This window comes from Eptatretus burgeri, chromosome 17 (assembly GCF_056783735.1).
Source record: "Eptatretus burgeri isolate ZD-2024b chromosome 17, Ebu_testis_v1, whole genome shotgun sequence".
Classification (NCBI taxonomy): domain Eukaryota; kingdom Metazoa; phylum Chordata; class Myxini; order Myxiniformes; family Myxinidae; genus Eptatretus; species Eptatretus burgeri.
Window position 1 is genome coordinate 53,186,621 of NC_140977.1, and position 15,000 is coordinate 53,201,620.

The following is a 15,000-nucleotide window of genomic DNA, read 5'->3' on the forward strand; positions in this document are numbered from 1 at the left end:
GCTCCAGCAATGGAACCTCGAGGTGAAGATGATGAGCCGACCAATGGGCGTTCGGATTAACACTGACGTCATTACGGTTGAACCAATCAGCATCTACCTTATTGAGACCTGCATATAAAGCACATGCCTTCACTTCCTCCTTCACTTCCTGCGATTTTTTTTTTCTTACCCTGAAGAGTGCAACACAAAAAGCTTCGGTCGCTATTTTCGAAAAGCTTCGATACAACGAGATCCTCCAGCACCTCACAAGAGGAGGGATCTGTGGGAGAACAATGCCTGGGTGCTCCACCATGACGACACCCCTGCTCACAGTGCCCTGAGCATCCAACAGTTTCTGGTGGCAAGGAACATGCCAACTCTGGAGCAATCCCCGTATTCACCAGACAGCCTCTTGTGATTTTTTTTTCCTATTCCCCAAGCTCAAGGGGATGATCAAGGGGACCCGATTTCCTGATGTGGAGGCCATCAAAAGGGCTGTGACGATGGAGCTCTGGAGGATTCCAGAAGAAGCCTTCTGGGAGTGCATCGAAGCATGGAAGAAGAGGATGGACAAGCGTGTGAGACTGGAGGGAAACTATTTTGAAGGGGACAAGCTGTGATTTCAATATATTTTTTGAAATAATATTTCTGTGAAGTCAGCCTCGTTACATTTTAGATGGACCTCATATATGTAAAGTATTTCATGATGAGGCAGAATTTCAAGTACCAGTCCTACCAATTGACTAATATTACAAGTTGGCTATACTGAGAATCATCATTGATCTCCAATTGTAGCCTTCTAGTTAACCCGTTCCCCGCGCAGCGTTCGATGGGGTTTTGCAATTGCTTCTGTTTGTCTGTCTCTGTGTCTGTCCATGCCTAACATTTTTTTTTTTTTACCACTCGAGCTTTTGTCATCAAATTTTCAAAAAAGCTTTATTACGAGAATATGGAGAAGAAAAATTAATAATTTGGTCAAGAGGTCAAAGGTACCATTTAGCACATGGAAGAAAAAGAAGTCTGAATTCAAATCAGACAGGCTTTGCATTTTCAGATGCTTACTAGTTTACTATTTGTTCTTATTTAATTTGTGTCGAAGTACACTGGTGTTCCTACTCATGTCTTTGTTCTGTTTGAACCTCTGATAAATGTTAAATAACAGAAAAAAAAACTAATTTAATAAGATATTCTGAAAACGTTCACTTTTTAGTGAAATATATGATACTTTTTTGTTTACCATAGTTGTTCAGGATTGGTTAGGATTAATCGATTATACCACGGTAACTGCCTGGACAAAGGTTATCAGAAATTCCTCTTTGGATGAAGTTCTTACACATTGAAAAAGATCTACACGTAGTGGACAAAAAAAAATGGAAATACATAGGTAAATGAGGGACAAGCAACAGCTTCCACACAGGTGTGGCTCATGTGTTAATGAAGCAAATAACATCCCAGCATGCTGAGGGTCATGTATAAAAATGATGTACAGGCCTGATTGCCTATAATTATGGCTAGTATGGCTGCAAGAAGAGCCCCCCCATAATGCCCCCATCCACAGAGTGGTCGCCCAATGTATTGATGAGCCTGACACTGATGTTGTCCACATGTCACGGCCTTCTCAGTCACCAGATCTGAACCCAATCGGGCATTTATGGGATATTCTGGAACAACGCCTGAGACAGCGTTTCCCATCTCCATCAAACAGGTGTGAGTAGATTGACTTTCTCGTGGGAGAATGGTGCCGCATCCCTCATGCAGAATTCCAGGCACTGGTGGACTCGATGCCACAGCACATGCATGTAGTACTGGCCGCATGTGGTGACCCAACGCCCAATCAAGTGACTTTACATTGGTGTTTCCTTTTTTTTTGTCCACTACCTGTACCTGTCACGAGAGCATTTTTTTGCATTCCTTCTCCTCCACCCTCTCTCCTAAATAAAACTTGCACTTGTCTTTCATTGACTGAAAAAACAGCAACGATGCTCAGGACCATTCCATGGATTGGTTTAGGCCCAATGTCTGTTGTTTCTCTCTTACTGGCAGTGCTTTCTTTTTCAGTCGAGACATTTCATGGCAAATTTCCGTTTTACAACCAGTTTTACTGAAACTATTGCTTGCGATTTGTTATGCAGTTTTTTTTTTCTTCTTTCTGTAAGAAAAATTAATGAAAAACAAGAAACACCAGATTTTATATAATGAACAAGACTACGGAGATGTACACTACTCGGATTATATTCTCAACAAGGGAGAAACCATTGTTTTGTACAAGGCAGCAAGACCAGGTTCTATAAAAATTATATTGTTGAAGGTTCAATTAGGGCCTCCGTACATATTTATTAGCACACAATGGCCAAGAGTAGTATAGTCGTAGTATTACTACTTTAACAGTACTAATTATTGCCTGTCTTCTTGTGAGGGTGACTTGAGAACGTTTTTGGCCCAGGCCTTTCACAAACCAGCTGGCCAGGCCTGATGTTCGATGGAATGTGATTTGGACAGGAATTTGTTCAGTGTGCCGGCGATAACTCGCTTCCTCCACAAGAAAGACACCGTGGGATCTTTAACGTCCAACATCAAATGATGAGTGATATAATTACAAGATTTGTTTCATAGTTTAACTAATTATGTTAAATAATCTATAAAGGATTGTAGTGATAACGGTAGTGGGAATGAAAAGGGGTGGGTGGGGGAGGCAAGGGGGAACAAGGTTGAGAAAAGAGGGGAAAGGGGGGGGGGATGTGAAATTGTACGATAAAGGAATCGTAAAATCTACCATTTTTACCTGCATAATATGTTGATTGCCTAGCTATTTTATACTTGATAAAAGCACAAATATTACTTTACAAAAGTCGTACAATCTTCTTATAGGCAGTTCAGTTGCTATGTTCTTCATTATTTTGCACAATTTTTCATGGATGTACACACGGACGATGTCTCTGCCCTCTTTTTCAGGGAAATTGATGACATTCATAAGGATGTCCTGCATCTTGACATATGGTAAGAGCCACCCTTATGAATCATTAATCATACATCCTTTAAATCGGTTTTTACGTTTACATTTATGATGTAACTAAACATGGTGTTTTTTGTAAGAGATTCTGCTTGCTATGTTTTTCTGATTAACACTTTGCACAAGTTGTGCCACAAACGTCTGGGACTCGATTAACCCGCCAATCAGTGTTGCAGTTCATACTCTTTCACTTTACATTTTGTCTCTCTATTTTATTCTGTAGATTGTGAAGCATTATTTTTATTAAGCTTCCCCCCATTGGATAAGGGGAGGCTTGTACCTGTTTTAGGATATTTCTACAATTGGTGCCCCCAGTTTTAAATGGTACCTCAGAGTTTCTGAAACCCTAAGGAGTGCGTTATGTTTTCACCCCTGTCTGTCTGTTTGGTTGTTTGTCTGTGAACAGGATATCTCAAAAAGTTGTGGACGGATTCGGATGAAACTTTTGGACACGTTGGGTATGTGGGAAGGACGAATTGATTAGATTTTGGTGAAGATCCAGATCCGGATCTGTCATTTTTTAAGCGATTCTTCACCATTGAGAGATCGCGCCAAAAACGATATGTAGCATGATAGCTCAAAAAGTTGTGGCCAGATTCGGATGAAACTTGGTGGACCCATTGGGTGTGTGACAAGGAAGAATTGATTAGATTTTGGTGAAGATCTGAATCTCGATCTGGATCCGACGACTAGAATTTCTTAAGTGATTCTTTACCATCGAGAGATAGGGCTCAAAAATGATATATAGCACAATATTTACCTCCATCACTGAAGGTGAAGGAGGTTATGTTTTCACCCATTTCTGTCTGTTTCAAAAATGTTCTTGTGGATCGCATTACGGGGCGGAAGTATGCGCTCTACTGAGTACCCTTCTAGTTTCAGTATGTGTCTGTTTCCACTTACATGCATTCTTTATAGAGTGCCGTTTTGTTGATATTGCCAGGAAGGACATGGAGGCAAGTGCTATAGAGCCTTTGGTCATGAATAAAAGCATGGAGGTATTGAGTACTTCAAGTGAAATGTAGAATGGTTCCACTTTTTGAGCTTGAATGGTGCTCTTGAGTTATAATGCAGGCATTGTAACACACAAAATGCCCCTGTATGTATTTCTTCATGCAGCTAGTTAACACAAACATAGAGGATACGTTTATGTAAAGGTATTATTGTACTCTCGTGTCTCATTATCCTTCTCACACTATAGTGGCTCTCAAACTTGTAGTGTTCATCGCTGCGATTCAATGCTGCATAGGCCACGGGGATTAACGTTCTCTTCCCCGTGCGTCGTTTAGCCTTGTGTTTGGTTGATCTTTTAAGTCCTTTGTTTAGATTCACATAGGAAGGATGAAGCAGAATTTACCATGTGGTTCTTAGGTCAGCGAGCTGACCTAATATAACCTTTCGATGTCCTCAGATCTGTCTGTCTGTCTGTCTGTCTGTCTCTCTGTCCGTCAACAATTTTTATTTTTCTATCTCCTCCTCGACGTCTCGGCCGATATTTAACTTGACACGATGAGAATACTAGTTGCTCTTTATAGATCGTCTGAGCCCTTTTTCACATTTTCGCCTCGGGGTCAAGGTTACAGGGTTTGGGGATGTGCTCTACAAGTATCTGAAAGAATTCCGGTGAAAAACGGACGTTTTAAGATTTTGTTAGGGCATTTCATCTGACTGTGAGCTGGCTCATAACGTGACACCGTGCAGACGTGCAGACAGCTAGTGATTGAGCTTCTCGGTGGCCCGAAGGTCCTTTTTAGTTTGGTGTCCAGCTCTGTCCTGGATACAGCCATTAAATGCACACACTTAGAGTATTTATTTCACGGCCATAAACGCGGGTTTGAAAATTGTACAATGATGTTGGGAATGATTCCTAGAATATGGAGATTTTTGCTTCAAGCGGCCACACGTGTTTATTTTAAATTCAATTTGAATTCTGTTTTCACTTTCCGTAGTCGCTAAGGTTGATTAACACTCGGTTGCATCAAGTTTTGTATCCAAGCTGACCGTCAAACCCGCTTGGGTGTATTTTTTTGTGTCCTCCAGGGACCATGATGATGACGTTTCAGTCGCAGAAGCCTGTCGAAAACTCAACGAGGTCAACAGTCTGAAGGGGATGGGAAGGTGAGTGCACTAATTGTTTTGACCACAGGAGTCATGCCCAATAGGAAGAACAAACTAGGTTGTGTGTATAGCATCCTTTATTAAGGGGGTGTTGTGAGGAGGGGTGTCGTTGTCTGGCTTTGATATTTTTACATTGTTACCCTGTGCACGTGAAGCAGAAGGACATAAAAAGATGCACAAACCAATGAGCTTAACGGTCACGATGATTTTATGTCATCACGACCGTTAAGCAATTGGTTCACTCTGTCCGTCTGTCGATAATCATCAGTTTATGATCGAAGAACAACTTGATTTAAATTGAATGTCGTATTTTGAACACGAATTCGGAAAACAAACCTGGAGCTTTGCAGTTACTCTGGCTCTGAATTTGTCCCGATGATGCATATGCAGAAGAAACGTATCATTCCAACCTGGAAACGTACTGTTTTTAGGGACGTCATAAAGGACACAAACAACAGGCACAAAGAATTAATGTAATGCGTTAAATAAGTTGGTGTAAAAGACGCTGCATCAATGGCGGCAAACTTTGAATTTTTTTTTTTTTTTACAACCTTTAAAATCTTTATTTTATTTCAATTGAATTATATACTTGAACACTATGAAACACAAATCGGCTTTTTGGCACTTTCAAAACCCTTCCGTTTAACAGTACAGCACTTGGACAAAATATTATGGAATTTTAGGTGGTGGTGGTGGTGGTCGTATGGCAGCTTAGCTGCCGGGGTAGCTATCATTTCTTGAAGCGTGACTGTGTCGCTGATGCAGTGCCCCTCTACCAGTACACACACTGGAACTGGTACTCATTTCGCCGACCTCAGAAGGATGACAGGCTGAGTCAACCCCCTGGTGTATTAATTCAGTGGCCGACGGGGTTTAAACTCAGGACCCTAGGATCCGAAGCCACCACCCTAACCACTGAGCCAACACCAGGCTTGGCATTTTAGTCATCGTGACCAATCAAATTTGCCGCTCGTGGACCCCGCCCATGTCCTCGTTTCTTAAGACAGCACGGGGTAAGGTGTTCTATGAACTCTCTCGTTCTTTTTGTATCATGAGGGTCAGAAATGAATACACCTTAGTCCCATGTGTGATGAAAATGTTTTGCATGCTTTGATAAATTGTTTTGAAATTTATTACAGCTCTGTTTGCACTCTTTGACGTCCATAGAGAAGGCTAGGTTGCTTTGGGATCTATCAAGACAACGGAGGCCCCTCATGGCAACACGCCCCAATTCTCTGTGTCTGTACAATTCTCTGGTCCATCAGATGGACCACATTGGAAAAACCAACACATTGTCATTTCCTTCAAACTTAATAACCTCCACCACTAAAGGTGATGGAGGTGATGTTTTCACCCCTCTCTATCTGTTTGTTTGTTTGTCTGTTTGACTGTCTGCATGCAGGATATCTCAAAAAGTTGTCGACGGATCCGTATGAAATTTTGTGGGCAGGATGAGTGTGTGACAAGGACAAACTGATTAGATTTTGGTGAAGATCTGGATCCGGATCCGACTACTAAAAGTTTTAAAAGTGATTCTTCACCATTGAGAGATCAGGATCAACTGATATATAGCATGATATCTCAAAAAGTTGTGTACAGATGCAGATAAAACTTGATGGACAGGTTGGGTGTGTGACCACGACGAATTGATTAAATTTTGATGAAGATCTGAATCCGTATCTAGATAGGAGAATTATTTAATTTTTAAAGTGATTCTTCACCATTGAGAGATAGGGTGAAAGACTATTATATTGCATGATATTTCAAAAATGGATTGGACCCAATATGTTCTCGTGGATCAAGCATTATGTGGCGGAGGTATGCGCTCTTCCGAGTGCCCTTCTAGTTTTATACAGGGTTTGCTGGACTCTTTTAAATCCTCTAAAGTTCCTGGATTTTTAAAAGACACCTTTCAGCATCTTTAAAATGCTTGAAAAACGCTAATTTACTCTTTAATTTCAATTTTAAAAAGTCCTTATTTTTCTCATATTTGTTATTTTCTTCACAGCATTGGAACTCCACTTTAACATAGTGCTGTAGTTTGTGTGCTTGAATGACTCAAAGGTGTATTATCACTTTATGCCAATACCTGGGAAGGTCAAGAAGTAGGAACGAGACCAAGAAGCCCTCTTTCTAACCTGCAATTGGCAACATAGTGAGTTGGCCAATACCACTCGACACGATGTGTTACATTCTGATAAATGGCTCGCAGTCCCCAGAAACTCTCGAATTATTGACTATGGGAGCACTTTCGAAAAGGAGAAGGTATGAAGAATCCCTTGGTTTGACTCTGCTCTCATTTAGCGCTGACGCTCTGCACATATCATATCCACATCCTCTTTCGGTGACGAAAATCTGATTGATAACCTGAGGAGAAGAACTCGAAGTGAGACAAAAAAAAGGAAGAAATTTATTACGGTAAAAAAAAAAAAATTCTTGAAGTCTTTACACGAGAGGCAAAGAGGACGAAAGTGCTCATGGAGTTGGATTCCTGATAAAAGCCAAGTTGGCTGGAAATATTGTGAGTTACGAGTGTCACCCAATTCCATGATTGTTAAAAAAAAAAAATTGGCGAATAAATGTCATCTGAATCTCATTCAACTTTATATCCTTCAACATTATATCATGATTATATCAAGAAGTAGAATAAATCTATGATGTAGTGGAGGAATTTATAAATACTAATCTAACAAAACACACAGTTTTGGATCATTTTGATGCAAAGTGCAGCAGAAAATGTGCTGTTCGTGACAAAACTGTTGCAAGTTTTAAAATATTCAAACTGAAAAGAGCCATAGCTTTTTGTTTGTTGCCAAATCCAACAACTTTTGAAAGACTTCCAAAGTTTTATTCCCGGAAGGCAGTGGTTTTGTGATGAGAGCATCTCAGGGTGTGATGAACCACCCTGAGTCTGGTTGGTCGGTGGCTCGATTCCGACCTTGAGCAAGTCATGTCACAGATTTCAACTAGAGAGTTCAGGGAACACATTACCCTGCGCAGTGTTTAAGTATATACTTTAAATGAAATAAAATAATTATTTTTAAGTTCGTACAAAAAATATTCCGGAAGGCTACTGCCATTTTTGCAGCGTCGCCACCCTATTTAACATCTCAAAGTACTGCAAAACTACAGGTTATTGGAAGTGCCGAGAAGGTGATTTGTGTTCCACAATGTTCAAATATATAATTTAATTTAAATAAAATATATATTGTAAAGGTTGTGCAAAAAAAATTAATTCTGGAAATTCAACCCCGTTTTCGCAGTGGCGATTACACCACCTTATTCAACATGTTACATTAGTTCATCGTGCTTGTTGTTTGTGTCCTTTATGGTGTCCTTAAAAACAGTGTGTTTCCTGTTTGGAATGATTTTCAATTTTGTTTGACTGCCAGACAGGCAGACAAAGTAAATTTTTTTTTTAAATCTCGCTCCTCTCTGTGCATATGCAATCTGGATGAATTCAGAGCCAAAGTACTGTCAAATAACAAACTTTTCATCCTATTCATGTTCAAAATATACATTCAATTGAAATAAAGTTGGTCCTCGATCATAAATTGACGTTTGTAGACAGACAGACAGACAGACGGACAGACATAAACCAATTGTTTAACCCCACTTTTCGTTTAGTGTGTGCAGGGTAAAAATGCTATGGGCTGCTTCTTCACTTGATGCTAATCATTTAGGGGATCGAGCATGGACAAACTCCTTTGGTCGGTCTCCCATGGGAGGGGATTTGGGGGGGAAGGGTGGGGGAGATTTCTTTTGTATTGCCCTGCTGACTGGGGAGAGAAAAGTGAAATCACAAGATGGTGTCACCAATACCCAGAATGCACCGGGAGGTCAGTCACTGTCCCAAGGGTCACTGCAGATTACAGAATGAAAGTGTTGCTGCAGCTGAAGGATAATCGAACACTCGTAAACATTACGATTAGACATTTTGAATTCACCGTTCCTATTTTCTCTCTTTGAAATAAACAGTCACAGTTTAACCTTGAAAATCCTTGAAAGTATTTGAAAAATATGAAATTCACCAACGTGGCTGTTTATAGCAAAGTGTGGTGCAGTTCCATTGGCAGGTGCTTAATGAGCCTCCAGTTGAAACAATTTGTCATCGCTTATGACATTGCGCTTCAAATAAGAAAGAGGATCGCGGTGCAATATAACCCACTCCGAAATGATTTAACGAAATATGAAGGTGAATTGCATTGATGGATTAATATTATTGGATGTCCAAGGAACTCTCAAAGAAAAGGATTTAATGACTTTATTCACTCATTCACTCATTTATTCATTCATAGCTTTCCATATTGTGAATCAATAAAAATGGTCTTTTATAATCCAAGTGTAATGCCTTTAAGCAACAAAAGGCAAAGGTTAAGGTGTACTGTCCAGATGTCTGGAACATGTCAATATGTTTTGCTACCTGCTGCGGGTGTGACATCACTTTAGTTTTACCTGTACATGTTGTATACCCTCTATCATTGCTGTTTGATTCAATGCCAAAATTAAAGCATCTATTATGCCAGATTATGACATAATTACACCTTTGCCACAATGATGTGATGTTATCAAGCTCTACTCATTGTAAGAAAATTATGACTGCACACCTCTGCTGTGCATATTGACGTCATTCATTACAATTGTAACAAATTGATAAGTTTTGACGACAAAAAAATGATTGAATAATTTTGAAATGGAAAACCTTTAAAAAATAAATAAATAAAAATAAAGATTCTTTTTTTAAATATCATTTTTACAGGCAAATCATCATATTAAGCCAACTTCGAGTATAATACTCATCATCTCTCGAAGACTGGTGAGGGTAATGCTATGATTCATTTACTCAGCAAATGACGAGAAATGACTGTTTTTAGATGCAGCATTTTCCCTCGTAAAGCAAAACTCGTGTAGGAGGAAAACAACGCTTGAGACTGCAACGGCACTCGGTACAGGCTGAACAGTTTACGTTTTGTATCCCACTGAAAGGCTGGATTTGGATCCAGACCTTAACCAAAATCTAATTGGTTGGTTCTTATTCACCGACACAAATAATCCACCTAGTTTTGTCATAACTCATCCACAACTTTTTGAAATATCGTGTTATAATGCATGTCGTTTTTGGCCCTAACTCTCAATGGTGAAGATTCACTTTTTAACTTAAAAAAAGTTATCGTATCTCGATCTGTATCTGCATCTTCACCAACATTTAATCAATTTGTCCTTGTCACACACCCAATCTGTTCACTAAGTTTTTTTGGATGAATCATTCCAAAACATTTTGAGATATCCTGCTCACAAACAGACAGACAGACAGACAGACAGACAAACAGTCGACCAGGGGTGGAAACATAACCTCTGTCCACCTTTGCTGGCAGAGGTAATACAAGAGGAGTACTTCGTTGTGGCCAATTGGCTTTTTCTTATTATTGGTGCGTATTTCTTCGCTCTGGGTGCGGGTTTGTTTCTGATTCTCCCACATCATCAATCCTTATTTAACTCCTAATTGTTACCTCCACCACCAAAGGTGGGCAGAGGTTATGTTTTCACCCCTGTCTGTCTGTCTGTCTGTCTGTTTGTCTGTCTGTCTTTGTGTTTGTTTGTGAACAGGACATCTCAAAAAGTTCTGGATGGATTTGAACAAAACTTGGTGCACAGGTTGGGTGTTTGACGAGGAAGAATTTATTCGATTTTGGTGAAGATCCGGATTCGAAAATCTTTTGACCGATTCTTCACCCTTGAGTAATAGGGCTGAAAACGATATATCTATCACATGGCATCGCAAAAAGTTGTGGACATATTCGGACGAAACTTGGTGTACAGTTTGGGTGTTTGACAAGGACAAATCGATTTGATTTTGGTGAGGATCCGGATCCAGATACGAGAACTTAAATTTTTTTTAGTGATTTTTTATTGAGAGATGGGATCAAACATGATACATAGCACGATTTTTCAAAACGTTGTGGACAAGTATGCCGATTAGGTTTTGGTTCAGGTCCGGGTCCAGATCCAGCCTTACAGTAGGGTACAAAATGCAAACTGTTCATCCCAGCAGAGGTACTCTGCCGAGTGCCATTCTTGTTAACCTCCGCCATCGAAGATGGATGGAGGTTATTGTTTTTAACCTCTGCCATCGAAGATGGATGGAGGTTACTGTTTTCACCCCTGTCTGTTTGTTACTTACGAAATCGAAAGATTTCGTAAGTATATTGATGACTTCCGTCCTCTCGAGAGACAGCTTTTATTAGACAAGGTCAGAGGTCAAGTTGACGATTTCGTAAGTACCAGTCTATGACTGCTTGTTTGTTTGTGTGTGTGTTTGTGTGTTTGTTTGTAGACACGATAACTCGAGAACGGAAGAAGCTACCAATGTCAAATTACACCACGTGATTCAGGAGGGTGATGGCTAGCGCTGATTAGATTTTGGTCAAAATCGGTCAAAGGTCAAGGTCACACACAGTGAAGTCAAATATAATTCCGTAAATTCATGTGGAGAAATGGAGTATTTTTGCTTCGGTTGACGTTACGAGTTCGTTTTAACTTCGATTTTAATTTGTCTTTGGTTTTTGTGATCGCTTCGGACGCTTAAAACTCGGTTGTCGAAATTCTGGTAAAAATCAGATGTTTTGGAGACGTTTTAAGATTGTATAAAAATATTTCACTCGCTGCGTCACAGCTCGTCACATAGGTGCAGCGCGCTCGAGCAGAGGCGTCGTTGATCACGTAAAGGTTTTCCGTGTGCGCGCTGACGGTGTTTTCGATAAAGATGGTGTTTAAAAGTCATTTTTATCCCAATAAAGGTTATCGTCGCATGCCTGACTCGCTAAGCCGTCAGATTATGGTAAATATTGTTGGTGGATGGCCGAATATTACGGTTTTGTGACTTTGATAAAATAATATTAAATAATTGCGTGGAGAAATGGAGATTTTTGCTTCGGTCGACGTTACGATTTTTGATGGTTTGGTACAGAATCATCGTAGAAACTTCTGGTTTGCGTCGCTACCTTCTCTCGAGACAGCTTTTATTAGACAAGGTCAGAGGTCAAGTTGACGATTTCGTAAGTACCAGTCTATGACTGATTGTTTGATTGTTTGTGAACTGTATTACGGAAAAACTCCTGGACGGATTTCGACGAAACTTGGTGGGGGGATTAGGTATGGTCCAAGGATCATGCCATTAGATTTTGGACTTGGTCCAAAAAAAAAAACTTAAAGTTTTGCAACTTTTTTCAAAAAAATTTCGATTTTATTTGAAAAATATTTTAATTTTTTTTTGCATTTCTACATGTTTTAAGTGATTTCCAACCCCCAAAAAAATTTGTTAGAGAGAAAAAAAAACGTAAATTTTGCAACTTTTTTTTTCAAAAAAATTTCGATTTTCTTTTTTGGGCATTTCTACATGCGCGTCGATCTAGTTTAGTTTATTCAATCGTGGTTCAGTAGAGTCTGGTCCGTTTTGACCTACAATGAATGGGATATCAGGTTCACTAAAATGACCCAGCAGTATTGGCGGGGAGGTTTTGCACTCTACCGAGTGCTCCCCCTCTAGTTTGTGCTGTATTTGCATTCGTAGCTTTTGTAACCAGTTTTGAATTCCGCACAATTCAAAAAGTTATCTGTCATTGTTCAGAATTTTAAATACCAACAAGTCCTTCTGCTGTTTTGGGAGTAAAAGTTCTTACAAACAAAGAAGATTTTGTTGTGAACACAGAGCATTGTGTCGTGTGGATTTGGTTTGATGGATCACTTGAAGAAAGGAGATCGGATTGGATGGATCACAACTGATTTCTTGCTCAATTTTATTTCCTCTTTGAATAGCAATGAACATTGCATTGTGCTGTACTTGGACAACAACCAGATGTGTTTATGTCACTCAAATGCACTTTGCAGAGTGATGCCCTTTTCTGGTGCATCTTCTGGGTGGGGATTATGCTTGCGATAGAAAAATATGGTGAGTTGAAGATGAGAAACTTTTGTGGGGCATTATTTTCTTTTCAAGATTGGGGCTCATGGAAGATGAATGTAATGAGGGGTATGAACTAATAGTGAGACAGGAAAAGAGAAGAGAGAGGAGGGGAGGAAACACACCAACGTGCATTTAAGAGGGTTGGGTTAGGCAAGGGTTAATGGAGGTAATTGAGGTTGTGGAGAAGGATTGGGGAAGACGTGAGCTTTTGGTGCACCATCTGTATAAAGAACTGGGAAGATTGGGATAGAACAGCCACATGAGGGTGGTTGTTCTTTCTGGAGCCTGGTTGAGGGTGGTTAAGAGCTCAGCTCTCAGTGCTACTTTCATGACAGGGTTGTGAATGAATGGATTAAAAAGAAAATGCAATTGTGTTTGTGTTGATTCCTCTTACATGGGAGAAAAAGAGTTGAGGTATGCAGTCCAATTGGATTTGGAGTTTTAACTAATAGGGGGTTGCTGGAAGAAGAGGTGTGTCAATGGAGTATCTTGCTTGGGGGGGGGGGGGGGAGTGCAGGCTGAGAGAGCAGTGGTAGCAAGATGAGAAAAGAGGCGGTGAAAAAATACGATAAACAGCCACCACCGACCTGTCTGTGATGTGAGAGCAATGGGCCTTGTGCTTCAACCTTGTCACTGAAGATTCCAATAATGTTGAGACCTTGAGATTGCACAGAATCCAAGAGAGACATGTGATGCTGGGGCACCAGCCCTGAGGGAAGAGCAGTACTCCATTGAGTGACTCGTGGACAAAAGCCTTTTGTTGGCTTGAGTATTTCTGATTTGTCAAGGAGAGACTTGGAAACGATGGAGGATGTCTAGTCTGCAACGGGCTTTGGAGACCAGCTTAATATATGGTGAGTCCAGGAGAGATCATGGCTCATGGTAAGGCTTAGCAGTTCAAGAGACTGAACCTCTTCCAGTGGCTGACCGTGGAAATAGAGAGATGGGTTCGTTTGGCAATCCTTCCGGAGCAACTGGGGAAATCGTGACATTTTCCAAGATTGAAGGACATGTTCCATTTATCAGACCAATATCAAATCAACTCCAGATCAACCTTCTTGCAATCTTAACTGTAATTGCATTTCCGGTTGACTTCTCCACCCCCCCCTCCGATAATCTCTTGAATTATCATCTTGTCATCAATGATCTTCCTTCCGGCAAATCTTTGCTCTTATACAAGAATAATATAATTCTGGATTTTGTCATGAAAGGAAGAGAAATATCATTTTGCACAAATGATCACCTCTGTGACGGCCTGCCCTGGGATGTAAGACTGAGCCACAATGAATTTCTAGACACGGCTCGTGCCAGGCCACTGGACGTATGCTTTGCAAATGCCACGACGTGTCCTTCATATAAGGCTGCTCTCCGGCTGCATGCATTCCCTCGCTCGGCTCACTGCAAGCGGTGCAGTGAGCCTGCATACAAATCTCTGCTGCTGCTCTTTCTGGAGCCATGCTGCTCAGCTCTCAGGGCCACCTTCGTGACGAGGCTGCAAATCAACTCATTTTAAAAATGCAATTGTGTTGATTCCTCATCGGATTTGCATCTCGTGATATACCGCACACCATAACACTCGAGCGAAGTATCAACCCTCGCTCAATTTATTTATACCATTTATTTATTTATAAATTGATACCTGCCACGTCATACTACACTGTTAAATACTTGGCAAGGATTTGATCTCAAGGGGCCATATATTTAATACATATGCCAGTATGGTGGCATTTATACACTGCATTGAAAAGCAGCTCCCTGGTATAAATGATATTTTAAATGGGGGTAATGGAGGACACTGTGATGAGCTTAAAAAAAAAACATTTCAATATTGCAGATTATTATTATTATTATTATTATCTCGTATGCAGCCTGTGTCTGATGGTTTCATCATTCTGGAGCTCAGCTGTGTCGCTGATGCAGTGCCTCCTGT

At 40.4% G+C, this 15,000-nt stretch overlaps 1 protein-coding gene across 2 annotated transcripts in view; it reads left to right on the plus strand.

Moving 5' to 3' along the window:
• The window catches only part of BAIAP3 (BAI1 associated protein 3), a 224,559-nt gene that overhangs the window by 56,730 nt on the left and 152,829 nt on the right, over nt 1-15,000 (plus strand). For both annotated transcript variants that reach the window (XM_085863421.1, XM_085863422.1), the window contains exons 9-10: nt 2,932-2,976; nt 5,030-5,107. In XM_085863421.1, coding sequence (XP_085719547.1) covers nt 2,932-2,976; nt 5,030-5,107 — 123 coding nt within the window. The remainder of the gene's footprint in view (nt 1-2,931; nt 2,977-5,029; nt 5,108-15,000) is intronic.